General features: G+C 43.6%; 1 protein-coding gene across 2 annotated transcripts in view; it reads right to left on the bottom strand.

Annotated features, from left to right (window-relative positions):
* Nucleotides 1–12894, bottom strand: part of RFX4 (regulatory factor X4) — a 267277-nt gene that overhangs the window by 2701 nt on the left and 251682 nt on the right. For both annotated transcript variants that reach the window (XM_086939196.1, XM_086939205.1), the window contains exon 17: nt 11822–11960. In XM_086939196.1, coding sequence (XP_086795322.1) covers nt 11822–11960 — 139 coding nt within the window. The remainder of the gene's footprint in view (nt 1–11821; nt 11961–12894) is intronic.

The following is a 12894-nucleotide window of genomic DNA, read 5'->3' as shown; positions in this document are numbered from 1 at the left end:
CTTCTATAGTTATCCTAGCTGTAAAATACAAGGTTGTGTAGTGGAACGGATATATGTCTACTGTACTATTGTGTAACAAATGCTTGCGATTTGATTAAGGAAATTGTAATAATTGCATACAGATATCAGATGTATCTATATTGTTGGATGTAAGTTCCTTAAACGCCAATAAAGAAATGTAAAAAAAAAAAAAAAACTACTAAGGTATGGCCCTGTCCTGCTCCTTCCCTATCGATGGTGTACAAGTATGCTGCCTAGCGCTACAGATACACCTTTGCACTGTAGTGCGAGAGTATTTGCATGATTTCTAGCATAGGTTTTGTACTGGAAGGATACACTTCTGGTATAGAATACTATGCCTATAAAAACCTGAAACTTTGTTCTACTTAAGTTGTGTGTTGTACCTTGCAGCTCACATGCAAAGTCGTAAAAATTAGGAGAAATAAAAGCCTTTCACCTACTTGAAAATGGCACTATTTTCTGGTGCAAAACCTTGTCTACTGTAGTTAGTAGATCGTTTTTGGCATCAAAACGCAAAGTGGTTGCATAGGAACGCCTATGTACTACCCCTGGAACTCTACCTTAATCCAAAGTAAAGCAAAGCAGCAACTTGCGTTACTTTGAGGCAACTTTCCAGTGTGAAACATGTTTTGCGCTTCATAGTCATATTTGTTTTTTTTAACTGTTTGCTTCACTTTTGTGACACAAACCCAGCGCAAAATATATGTAAATCTACTCTATTGAGTGACCTAGCTAACACTACAAACATATATGTTTATATCAGGGTTCCCAATGAAGAAGTTTACACATGTACTTTTGCGGATCCTAGCAAGTATCGTGGATTTCTCTACAGTGTATTTGCTGTTTATTTGCAGACAGAGCTTTGGCTATAAACATTGTACAGCAGTAACAAAGGTGGCACACAAGGAATGTTCGATTGGTGGTTTCCTGGTTATTTTTCCAATTGTGATACAGGGAGGATACTTGGACCAGAGAGAGCCACATAAAAGACCTTGCTTGCACATCATTAATGCCTGTGATTCGGAACAGGAGGCATGATGTTAGTGAAGAAAGATAGGTTTAGCTGGACCAGCAAGTTCTTGAGCTTGAAAGGTGGTGTAGATCATTTGATGATTGACTGGAAGTCGCTGTACTCAGATTCACGAGGAGGACAATCGATTGGAAGTAGGAAAGTGTGCAAGGGCAGCTGGGGTTTGCAAGTATGTGCTGAGTGGACAAACGCAGTGACCAGGTCAGGACATAGATGATGATGTTCTATGTGGGTAGGGAATTGAGAAGTTGCGTATGGTCCAACACATGGGGCAAGAAACTTGAAGAGTGTCCTGTTTTGCCTAGAAAAACAGTCCTCTTTCTGAGACGAGTTAATCTTGGGCAGGTAAGTGTTTTGGTGACTGTCGCAGAGTCAAAAAACTACTATTAGCAACTGATTCAGTGGTGGCACGTCGTCCCCACCCCGCCCGCAGACAAGCTAATCGGAAAATATGCTTAGCTTTGTCCTAAGATTGGCGAACATTCCTTGGAAGGGGACACCCATTTTCACATTGCCATCCTGCAGCCAAGTCTTGGGGGTGGGTTTGGGGGGCCACAGAATTGCAGCAGGGGTAGGAGTAGTGGTGGGTACTGCTGTCAGTGCGCATGACGGTTTGGCCGGCCGTCTTAGGACTTCCAAACAGTCATGCGCACTGAGATCTCTCCAACCCAGCTGTTTTGCTGGGAGGAGAGATCAGCAGACTCAGGCTCCCAGCTCCTGATGGAGTGCAAAACAAGCCCGCTCCGCCCAATCCCAACACTGCTCTCTTGTGTATGAGAGCAGCGCCTGGATTGGCTGTAGGGAAGTCTGGGAGCTTCAACCTGCGCCTAGAGTAGCAGAAGAGCCGCAACCAGAAGACCGGCAGGCACGTTTTTTAAAAATTGTTGATTGTTTTGTTACAGGCCCCACCTGTCCCCACGCACTACCCCTCCCACAATTCACTAACACTAACCGCTACTGGACTGATTACAAAACTGCAACAAAAGTAGAGGTTGTCAAAGAAGGATTTGATGAGAGTCTTAGTGGAGTGAAGTGAGTCCTGCAAAAGTGTAGCAGGTGGAATAATGCTGTTGTTGTAGTGAAAATGGCAAGGCGGCTAGTCTAATAAACAAGACAAGTCGAAAGACATCTAAGAAGCAAAGTGTTATCTTTACGCCTTTCTCAAAAAGTATAACTGTCTCTACAACCCCTGCGCTTGAAGCTCTTAATATTAAACAGAACAAACCTCTTCTAGATCAGACACCTTTTATTGAAGTTTCCAGGGCTGGCCAGGCCATACATGTAGCGATGCCCTCCCTTGTTTTGTGTATTGATCTGCACTGATACTGCGCTATTTTTGGCTCTTGAGACCACACAGGGGAAAAATATGAAATGAACAATTATCGTTTTTTTATTGTTCAGATAGTTTAGATTCCACTGCGTCTACGAATGTGTCATGAGCATAAGAATAATTGGGCCAAAATAATACTACCAAAAATATCTGCACTATCACAGCACATTCCGTTATGGGAGCATGGAAAATGCTGTAGTGGTAGGTCAGCTAATTGCACATGAGTCAATGCTGTCCTTCGCCTGCTCTGAAGGGAACATTCAGTGGCAATATTTTAAGAGCCACACTGGCCGCCGCTTGACTGTGAGCCCGGGCAGTGCGGCCTGTATTCAGCCTTGTCAAAGAGTCCGCGGCGGGCCATCTGTGCGGATGCGGCCCACGCGCCCACATTCACCTTTCACACTTGCATCCGGTCTCGTGGATCGCGCGCGACCCAAACACTGGGCCCCAGTGATCTTTGCCCAGTATAAAGGCGACACTTGTTGCTGAGCTCTTGATAGGAGCCGATTGTGTGCGTGGTCAAGACACCCGCTGTGGTTGCAGCGACACACGACACAACAACACTGACCCCTTTCAACTCTGGGCCACTTCAGGCTAATTTCAGTCCAGGGCATGCATGTAAAGACGAAAGTTATTTCACATTTTGCATTGTTATTATTGTAAGAATAGATCTATCGACAGCCACAGGCAGGACTGAAGAATCGTTATGATAATGTATCCTGGTAGGTAGCGGCTGCAAGATGGCGAATGACCCACTGTGTAAAACACTTACATCTTTGCTATCGGACTGCTGCTGCTGACATTTCTCTTGTGTATAAGAGTTTTGTTAAAAAACACAGGCTTTTCTTCGGGTTTCAAGGATAAGACAATAGATTAAACAGTCTTCTACATGTACATATTAAAACCGTGTCCACAATGTGAACACAGAGTCAGACTGGCACAGAAAACTGGCCTGGGCGCAAAATAAAATTGGCCCCCCATTACTGAATTAGAAAGCTAAAAACAGGCCGATGTTTGTAAATTGAGGCAGTTTTGAACATGCAAAGATATGCTGTATAAGTGGTTAGCCAGGAATGGAAAACTGCACGAATTTGAAGTTCCCGCAGGCAACGTTCGGTTTAAAATTAGGGAAATTAACAGTAAAAGCTGGCGCAGTGTACCATAAACAAGCATTGGTAAATGCAATATGATAAGTTGCTTTTTGTTTTAAGTTGTAGCTTGGTGAGCAGTTGTGCAATATAAGTTACTGCAGCCCCTTTCAAGATTTATATAAATTATAATAGATTTTACAAGCATAGCACAAGTGCTGTGCAGGTGAAACCTAACAAGAACAGCGTAAGCGCTTTGAAGGCGAAACCCAATAAAGCCAGCAAATAGCCAGAAAATGTGAGCTAGAAACCACAAAGCCAATTGCAATCAACGAGTGGAATGCATTCCTATGTCAACTTTCCGAAAGTCCCCAAGATGTCTTTAGCAAACCTGACGCTGCGCTGTCTGGTACGCTGCAACTTAAAAAGCGCTAAGGAGGAAGCAGCAGGCAGGGAGAGTAGTAGGGAGAAGAAATAGTGCCTCAATCACGTCGGGAGCAAAGGACTTGCAGAGGTTAACTTGAATCAATCTGTGCTTGGTCCCTACTCCAGAGAAAGGATCGGATGTGAGGTTTGGCCAGCACTGGCCAATTAAGGAAGCTGCAAAGAAGAGGAACACTGAAGCCACCAATGGTAAGCAATGGGAGGGCACAAAGCCCTTTCTGTAAGCAATAGTTTCTCGCAGGTGCATACTCTTGCAGGGTCAACCCTAATGAACTTTACCAATGCCCTCAACACAGCGGCCTCAGGGCTGACGTATGTAAAGTGGGGTCCAATGGATTTCAGCTCCATCAACTATTTGAATGGTCATGGTCATGCCATTGTGCAGTGGAAGATACTGGGGCACAGCAGCAAGCATTGCAGTGGCCCCCAGTCACATTAATTGTCATCTTTGGCATGCTCAGGAAAAGGCAGCTGGGGGTAATAGAGGTTTGGGCCCATATCACTTCAAAGCCAATTAGTACATCCTTTTTTTCTGAGCGTCCTGCCTGGGAATAGGTGGAGGAAGTCAAAAGGCACACAATGAGCCTTGCATTCACAGGGAAGCTTTCTGAATGTCCCCAAGATGTCTTTAGCAAACCAGACAGTCTGGCAGGATTCAACCTAACCAGGGTGGCTGTGAGTGTGTTCTCAAGTCACCGTTGTTTAGGACAAACACCAGTTGTGATGTTAATGTTAATGTTAATGTTAAGGGAAATTTATTGAGCGCACTGTCACCATGAGTTTCCTGGCGCTGATAGGACACTGAGGTTGAGCAAGAGGAGTTTAGTGGGGATGTGAAAAGAGCAGTGTTTTTAAAGATTTCCTAAAAGATAGGAGGGAGCAAGAGGTCTTGAGTGACAGTGGAAGAGAATTCCATAGCTTGGGAGCCAGGTGAGAGAAGCTGCGGCCGCCAGATTTAGTGAGTTTAAACCGGGGGATAACTAGAAGCTGAAGGTGGGTGGACCTCAAGGTGCGGGGAGGACGGTAAGGGGTGATCAGGGACTTCAGGAAAGCAGGGAAGGGACCAGTTAAGGCTTTGAAGACCAGGCAACAGACCTTGAAGGCTATTCTTTCACTGACTGGTAGCCAGTGTAGTTGATGTAACAGAGGTTTGGCCGACTGCCATCTAGGGATTTTAAATGCCAGTCTGGCAGCCTGGTTCTGGATGATCTGTAGCCTAGCCAGCTGGGATTTGGGGAGGCCATGGTATAGGGCGTTAGAGAAGTCCAAACGGGACATCACCAAAGCTATTAAGACTTGTAGCAGGGCTTCGGAAGTCAGAAGATGGGCAACTTTCCGTATCCTGTATAGCTGGGATTAAAGGAGTAGCAGCTACGTTAAAGCAGGGTCCTTACAATGAATGTCATGCTCTTATGACCATTTACCGGATGTACGTTGTTACAACGCATGCTATTACCACGCATGCCTTTACAACGCAGATTTTTCAACGCAAGTCGTTACAACGACTTGCGTTGAGGGGTGCTGGATAGTGAATAGTTTAATTTACTATTCCAACTCCAGTCCCCGTGGATAGTAGGGAAGGTGTTGGATAGTAAATTAAACTATTACCTATCCTAGAGCGCCCCCCAGCGCAAGTCGTTGTAATGACTTGCGTTGAAAAACCTGCGTTGTAAAGGCACTGCGTGGTAAAAGTTGCGTCGTAAAGGATGTTTCCCCCATTTACCCATATCTGTTCCACATAAGACGTTTGCTGACTTATACCCAGATGGACATTTTCTACCCTCCTTTACTAATACAGCCACACGCGAAACCACACCACTAGACACTATATTATATTACCAAATCAGGGTGACCTGTAGGAACACAAAAAGAGCATTCTCAGAGCCCCCACTGGACAGCACGGTGCTTCGAATATGTCCATACAACTGCATCGCCTTGCAAACTTATAACCTAACTCTATTCATTAACACAAGCAGTCTCCCCACTGGACACTGCACGAGCCCACCTGGCCTGGGAACTGGACACGGGCATGGATATATCAGTGGAACAATGGCAGTACAGCTGTAGCCAAACCAAGCGGCTTTCCCCAAACTACAGATTGTGATTAATACATTTTAAATACCTACACAGACTATATTGCACCCCAGTGAGCCTCTATAGGATAGGCCTAGCCAATGGCGCAAGTTGCCTACGGTGTTCAGGACCAGAAGCCACGTTCACGCTTCTAGCCTGACGTGTCCGAAGGTGGTGGACTACTGGCGTGCTATATGCTAAACAATAAGCGCCATTACACAAGACACCCTACCGCCTGCCCTGCCTCATTGTTTACTAGGATACGTTAAGGAATTTCCAGATACACATTATCGATTAGTAGAGATGCTGGCCAAGCGCAGGGTGGCGATACACTGGGGTTGTAAACCAGCACCAGCGGTAAAAGCGTGGCTTGCCGACGTCACATGCTGCCAAACACAACTGACCACATACTGGGACCTCACGCCCTTACCAATTCGTCCACACAACATCTGGGACCCATTAACGACATGCCTTCGCCACCTTGACAGCACCGAATCACACGGACGTTCCCCCCGCACATCACTGTAATTAAAACCACATCAAGATACTACGTGAAGACAAGAAACGCTTAAAGTATATCTTAAGATATGCACTATTTGTGCACACAAGCTAGTTGACCCCAGATACCATTTACCCAAACTACATTCAAGAAAGCAATATGTGCCACTGTACGTTATGTCGCTAGCCATAGGTGTTCAAATTGTCGTCTTCAACCGGATATTATCAACTTACTGTACGGAGATGTTGTTAAATGTATGCTTCTTTTGAAATATGAATAAAGCTTCAAAAATTAAAAAACACTCTCATTGGATTTAGAAAAACCCATGGTGCTTCAACCACATTATAAACACAGTTGGTTCTAATAAATGGGAGAGGATCATGAATAAGGTGAAAGGGAAGCAGAAAGAGCACGACAGACGTTTGATGGGAAGTTGCTACAAAATCGCCAATATAGGGAAACAAGTACAGCACCAGCAATGTGCAGCCCCCAAATATTTTTTTTACGTTACGGGGAGATTAGTAAACACTACTTAACGTCTTGCCAGTTCTATAAGTCATATCTGATAAAATACCCAACTCCTGCATCCCTCGCCACTATTAATCCCTTACTTCCAGCGGCTCTTCTCCCTCATCAGTAAAGTAGCAGGAGACTGAGCAACCTTTACCAAGCAGAACACTGCCGGCAACGGAGTATCAATCAGCTCACTGACTCCCAAGGAGACCTTCCTGCAGGCAATGAGCACTCTTTCTTGGCTCACACAGGTGCATCAGGAGTGGAAGGGAAGGCTTCCAGGGAGGGTGAGGCAGTAATGGAAAGAAAGGAAAACAGAATGAGTGCAACAGACGTTTGATGTGACATTGTTATAAAACCGCAAAAAAAGGGAAACAAGCATAGCGCAAGAGGTGTGTAGCCAAAACATTTTTAAAAGTTACGGGTAGATTAGTCAACAAGCACTTTGAAAGCCCTGTGCAGGCAAAACATAACAAAAAGTTCCTCAAAAGCAAATGAAAACAGTACCTGGGCCGTGGGACACTGATAAGAGAAACACATAAATGAACAACAGGAAATAGTATGCTACAGCAAAGAGAAACATAGGAAAAGTACGTGGCACGCACATGAACCAATGAAAAGTAAGGGCAGGATGTAAGTCCCTTTTAAGATTTATATTAAATACAATAGATTTCACAAGTAAAGTGCAAGCGACGTTTATACGAAACCTAAAATGGCCCACAAACCGCCAAAAACTGGCCCAAACACCAGCCCATCAGGCATGGCCTGATTGCCAAACAGGCCATTCCAAACAACCCTATGTGAATGTAAAACAAAACTTATGGATCAGCCAATATCACATGGAGTGTACTTGGTTCTGGAAGTTTACATGTGCAATGACTTGACAACAAAGCATACCAGGAGCTGCTGGTGCCAGGGGTAAAGCATTAGATGCACTGCACTCACATAGCCACAAAATCCAGAAATAAATCTGGCTAAAAAACAGAAACAATCACCTCATTCAAACCTCCGGGTGAAAACATGTTCAGCTTCACTAGCTTTCGTGGTGTGGAGTGGATTACACCAAAACTATGAAATATGTGGTGCATGTATAGATGTCCCCTTCTTCCTCCATCCGCCTCTGTTCATCACAATCAGACAAAAAGAAGAAACCACTAGCGGTACAGAACTACCTTATGGTGCTTAGTCAATAATAATACATCAATCATTATTGGACATACAAAAACATTCTCTTGCACTACATTACAATTCGAGGGCCTCAGGCAAGAACCCTGAGTGATGCCATATTCATGATGATAGTGAGCCAGAGTCACTGCTTGAGAAAACCCATGTAAAAAAGAAGAGTACCAGTTGTACACTGTGCCCTTGACACCTACGATGTCCCGCCTATTAAGTAGGGTGTCATTGGAGATCATATCAAAGGCTATGGAGAGATCTTAAAGGATGAGGGTAGCCTCCCACATCAAGAATCATTCTAATGTTGATGATAGTAGCCACTAATAAAGACTCTGTACTACGGTGAGGTGAAACCCAGCCTGAAAGATGTCCAGTAATAGTGTTTTTCAATATGTTTGGAGGGTTTCTGGTTAACTCACCTCTCAACAATCTCAACATCCCAAGGCAGCAATGAAATAGGGTGGCAGTTCAATAGAACAGATGGATTACTTGCAGCCGCGGTCGTTGCAGGTAAGAGAAGTGGGGCCAGGTGGAGTGGGTGGGGGTATTTTGAGAGGCGTCCACGAGGGAAAATTAAAAAAATAATTAATTTCCCCTCGTGGTCTCTCGAAATCACTCCCCCCCCGCCCCACCAATCCAGCCCCACAGCTCTTACCTGCAGCGGCTGCAGCTGATCTCAAATAAAAGGGAAATGGCCAGGGCTTTTTTCCATCCACCAGGCACTATGCCTGCCCTAAGAGAAGTATTAGTTCTGATAAGGCAAGAATATGCTGGAAGGACAATAGCTTAACAGTTTTGTGATGTTATCCTGAAAATGAGTCAATAAGTTCAAAACAGAACTGCTGGACAGGTGTAGCCGCCATATTGGCAACAGCAGTATGAAGGAGAGCGTTGTGTATGGAGAAAATCATGTATGCTCCAAAGCCACATTGATACACTGGCTACTCAAGTCAAAAGAAACGCATTTGTTTAGTTACTTATTAGTTAAATTATTTATTTATTTAGTTAGTTGGCAGCTTAATTTATTCAATTACCATTTTTATATGGTGCACTAGCACCTGGAGGCATTTAGGCACTTTACATTAAAACATAGCACTACAAAATGAAATGTTTTCGGAGGCTAACAATAAGGAGAGACTTAATAGTAAATCGTCATAATAGTGCAGTAGAAGATATGAGGCACAAAGTAAGAGGAAGGAGATGAGGGACAGAGTGGCGGGTTATAGGGTTGCAAAGACCAACTTAGTTAGTCTGGCAAAAGGTGAAACAGATGAAATCACAGTTAGCAAATCTGAGTTATTGTTTACATTTGATATGCACCACAGGTAGGTGGAAATCCCACCCAACCAAAGGCTCTCATTAAAATAAATGTAGAGCCGTTACAGGGGCCTCTTGTTGTAAGTGTTTGACTACACCAGCTTGCTGCCTTCAAGGGTGTGAAGCCGCTATTGCGGAAAGCATATTTTCTGGAGTAACGAGTGACGTTAACGTTAAGCAACCCAAGATCTTCTGAGAGGCTTCTGTTGGACATCCACGAACAATGAGCAGGAAAAGAGCTAGTGGTTGAATCCACAACTTTGTGTGCTAGGTTCCCTGTGTCTTCTGTGCCTCCTAAACTGACTCACTGGTCTGAAATGGGCATGAGGCTAGGACGACATGTAGGAGTGACAAAGAATAGACAAGAAACCTGTACTTTTCTGCTAACCTTCCATGCCTTGTTCCCAGCCCTCTTATCACTGATAAGAAAATACTTTGTTTATTTTGTGACCTAACCTCATCTCTCGGCCTCTTCTCCCCAAACACACAAGCATAAACAAGCATTAGCAATACAATAGGTCTACCATTTACGCAAGTATAAGCTATTGGCATTGTAAATGACAATGCCAATAGCTTAAACTTGCGTAAATGTGAGCTCTATTGCATTGGAAATGTTGGTTTAACTTTAAAACTGAGCGCAGCGCCACTTCAAGGACACTGCGCTTGGTTTCTATTTTTTTTTTTACTTTAACACTGAGCGCAGTGTCCTTGAAGCGGGCGCCACGCTGAGTGTTACAGTAAAAAAAAAAAAAATGAAACAGAGCGCAGTGTCCTTGAAGCGGCACCGTCCTCAGTTTTAAAGTACAAAATAAAAATAAACAAACAGAGAACGGTGTCCCTGAAGCAGGCAACGTGCTCACTAGGAAAGTAAAATAGAAAAAAATTTAACAGAGCGCAGTGTCCCAGAAGTGGACGCCACGCTCAACATGAAAAATTAATAAAATTCAAATTGAAAATGATCGCGGTGTCCCTAAAGCGGGCGCCGCGATATGCAAATTCCCCAAAAACCAGCCACCATTGTCGCCATCAGTGCGAATAACAAAAATAGTGCTTACCCCCTAGATAAAGTAGGCCGTGTAACCAGCCAAGTAACAGGTTGAGTCGTTATGGGCAGTAACAAATGGAGACAAGGCGGACCCAAGGCGGGACTAACAAGCCCATTTACGAATCATAAGCCACCATTTAAGAAGGACAACGACGCAAAGCCAATGACAAATATGGGCAGAGAGTGGGAGATGCTTCAACAACATACCCAAATACATATTGACTCGCAGAGCGAACAGCGCTTGCGTGCTGCCGCTAAGCTCGACCTAAAAACTGTCACCCCCTCTCTTCTATTCTTCCCTCTTCATGCAGCCATAGAGCCTTCCTCCAACACCCTGCTCTCTGTACAGAGGATCCTGTTTTCAATAGTAAGGTGCTGCCAGCTGTAGGAGAACAGTGCTCCCTACCCATTTCCCACCCCTACTTCATCAGTAAACTATTAAAGGAACAGATCGCCCATAACCTGCAGCCCATTTGCGGACAATGCTTCACCATGTGCTGCTCTCAATTAAACCCAAGCTGAATTTTTTTTTTTACATTTTTTAAATTTAGTAGCCCATAACTTGCAGCCCATTTGCGGACAATACTCCACCATGTGCTGTTCTCAATTAAACCCAAGTTGATTTTTTTTAAATGTTTTTTTTTTAATTCAGAAGATCCGTTGAATCTCTGGTGACATTCCAACACTTCAACCTGATCCATCTACCGAAGATTTAATAGCTCAAACCAATTCGAATTTTAGATTTAAGTTTGCTTTAAATTAATTTGAACCCCAGATCGGACCTCTAATAAGTCAAATACAAAAAGGTGCCGTGGGAAGGTTGAATTAGGGGTCGAAGCACAATACATGACAAAAAATTGCAAGCTAAGTGAATTACCGGATCACCCCAAAATTCGAGTTTGTGCTCATTCATTTCACCAAGGACTACTGCAATCCAGCTTCAGAGAAATCGATTGAGTTCACTCTGGACATGAGTTCTAATGTTCGAACATATCCAGAGTATGACCAAACCAGCAAGTCAGTCTTTCTTCAGTTCTTCGTTTTGCCAAAACTTGGATAACTCCATTCACTGGGGATTAGCCTACAAATCCTGAATATTAAAGCTGTATACAGAACTATTGCAACCTGCAACCACATGTATTTAGATTGTAAACTGTCAGTAGTGGAATTAGGTTAAACTAAGAGTGCACAATTTAATTACACCATACTTGTTAGCCAATACAATACAACAGTTCGCTTTGCAAATTCTCTGAAGTTAAGATGGACTTTAGCCACTTAGACTCACCTGTGATGAGCTTCTGTGATATGATGAATAGTGAAGTGGTCCAGCGATGCTGCTGTCGTGCGGTAGGGACGAATATTGGCTTGGCATCGAATGATGATGCTGGTTGCTATAGCTCCCATAGTTGTAACTTCCTGTGTACCTAAAGTATGTTATAAATGATACCTCTATTAAATCCATACGTGGAAGATATGTATATTAGTTGTAAGAATATTAAAGCAGGACAAGGTTGATGTTTGCAGAGAGATGAGCTATATAGAATTAACGAAGGCTACGCACATCTCATTGCAATATTGACAGTATCAGGTCCCAGGGATAAGAACTTATCCAACAAGATCTCAAACACACCGTTCATCTCATGTATTTTGGCACTTATGTAGCCTATTCTCTGTCACATCTTTTCAAAACACTTCTACACACCCAGAAATCTGGAACTGCTATGTACATTAAACTCAAGCACCTCACATAGATCACAGAGCAGAGGCGCCCTGTTTTATGGAATGGAATTCCGTTGCCAGACATTTCCGTCTGTGTTTACAAATATTTAGGTTATAAGTAAATTGCAGGTATTTTTCTAATTTTGCCTCTTCAAACGGTAAAGACTGCCCATGCTGAATTAGCAGCGAATAATCAACTAACTACAACGTTTTCCTACATGGCAGTAAACGTACGGACCCTGGGCCTCTCCCAGATTTATTTCTGCATTTGTTCAGTATACATTGAAAGAGACAGTAGTTCATTTCCATCCTTAGGATAGTGAGAATAAACCTATGCCATTGTCTTTGTTATACTGGGCATCCGTTTGTAGACTGGAGTGTCCTGTAATACCAAGATGTGTTCCTTTGGCAGCTATTGACCACACAAACAGCCCCCATGAGACAGCTATTCTTCCAGTAACATGAAGCACACAATTTGTTTCATACCAGGTGTTATGTTGTTAAGTTATGTTATGTGTATTTGTAAATCTCACGGTCACCCATGAGGGTATCCTGGTGCTGAGCATGTGTATGTGCCTAGCCCTGCCTATGGGAGGTTGGATAATTGAAAAGTAGAGTTTTCAGCTTCTTGCGCACAGT

This window comes from Lissotriton vulgaris, chromosome 1_1, assembly GCF_964263255.1.
Source record: "Lissotriton vulgaris chromosome 1_1, aLisVul1.2, whole genome shotgun sequence".
NCBI lineage: Eukaryota > Metazoa > Chordata > Amphibia > Caudata > Salamandridae > Lissotriton > Lissotriton vulgaris.
Note: the sequence above shows the minus strand (reverse complement) of the source record. Positions and strands in the feature narration are given on the sequence as shown.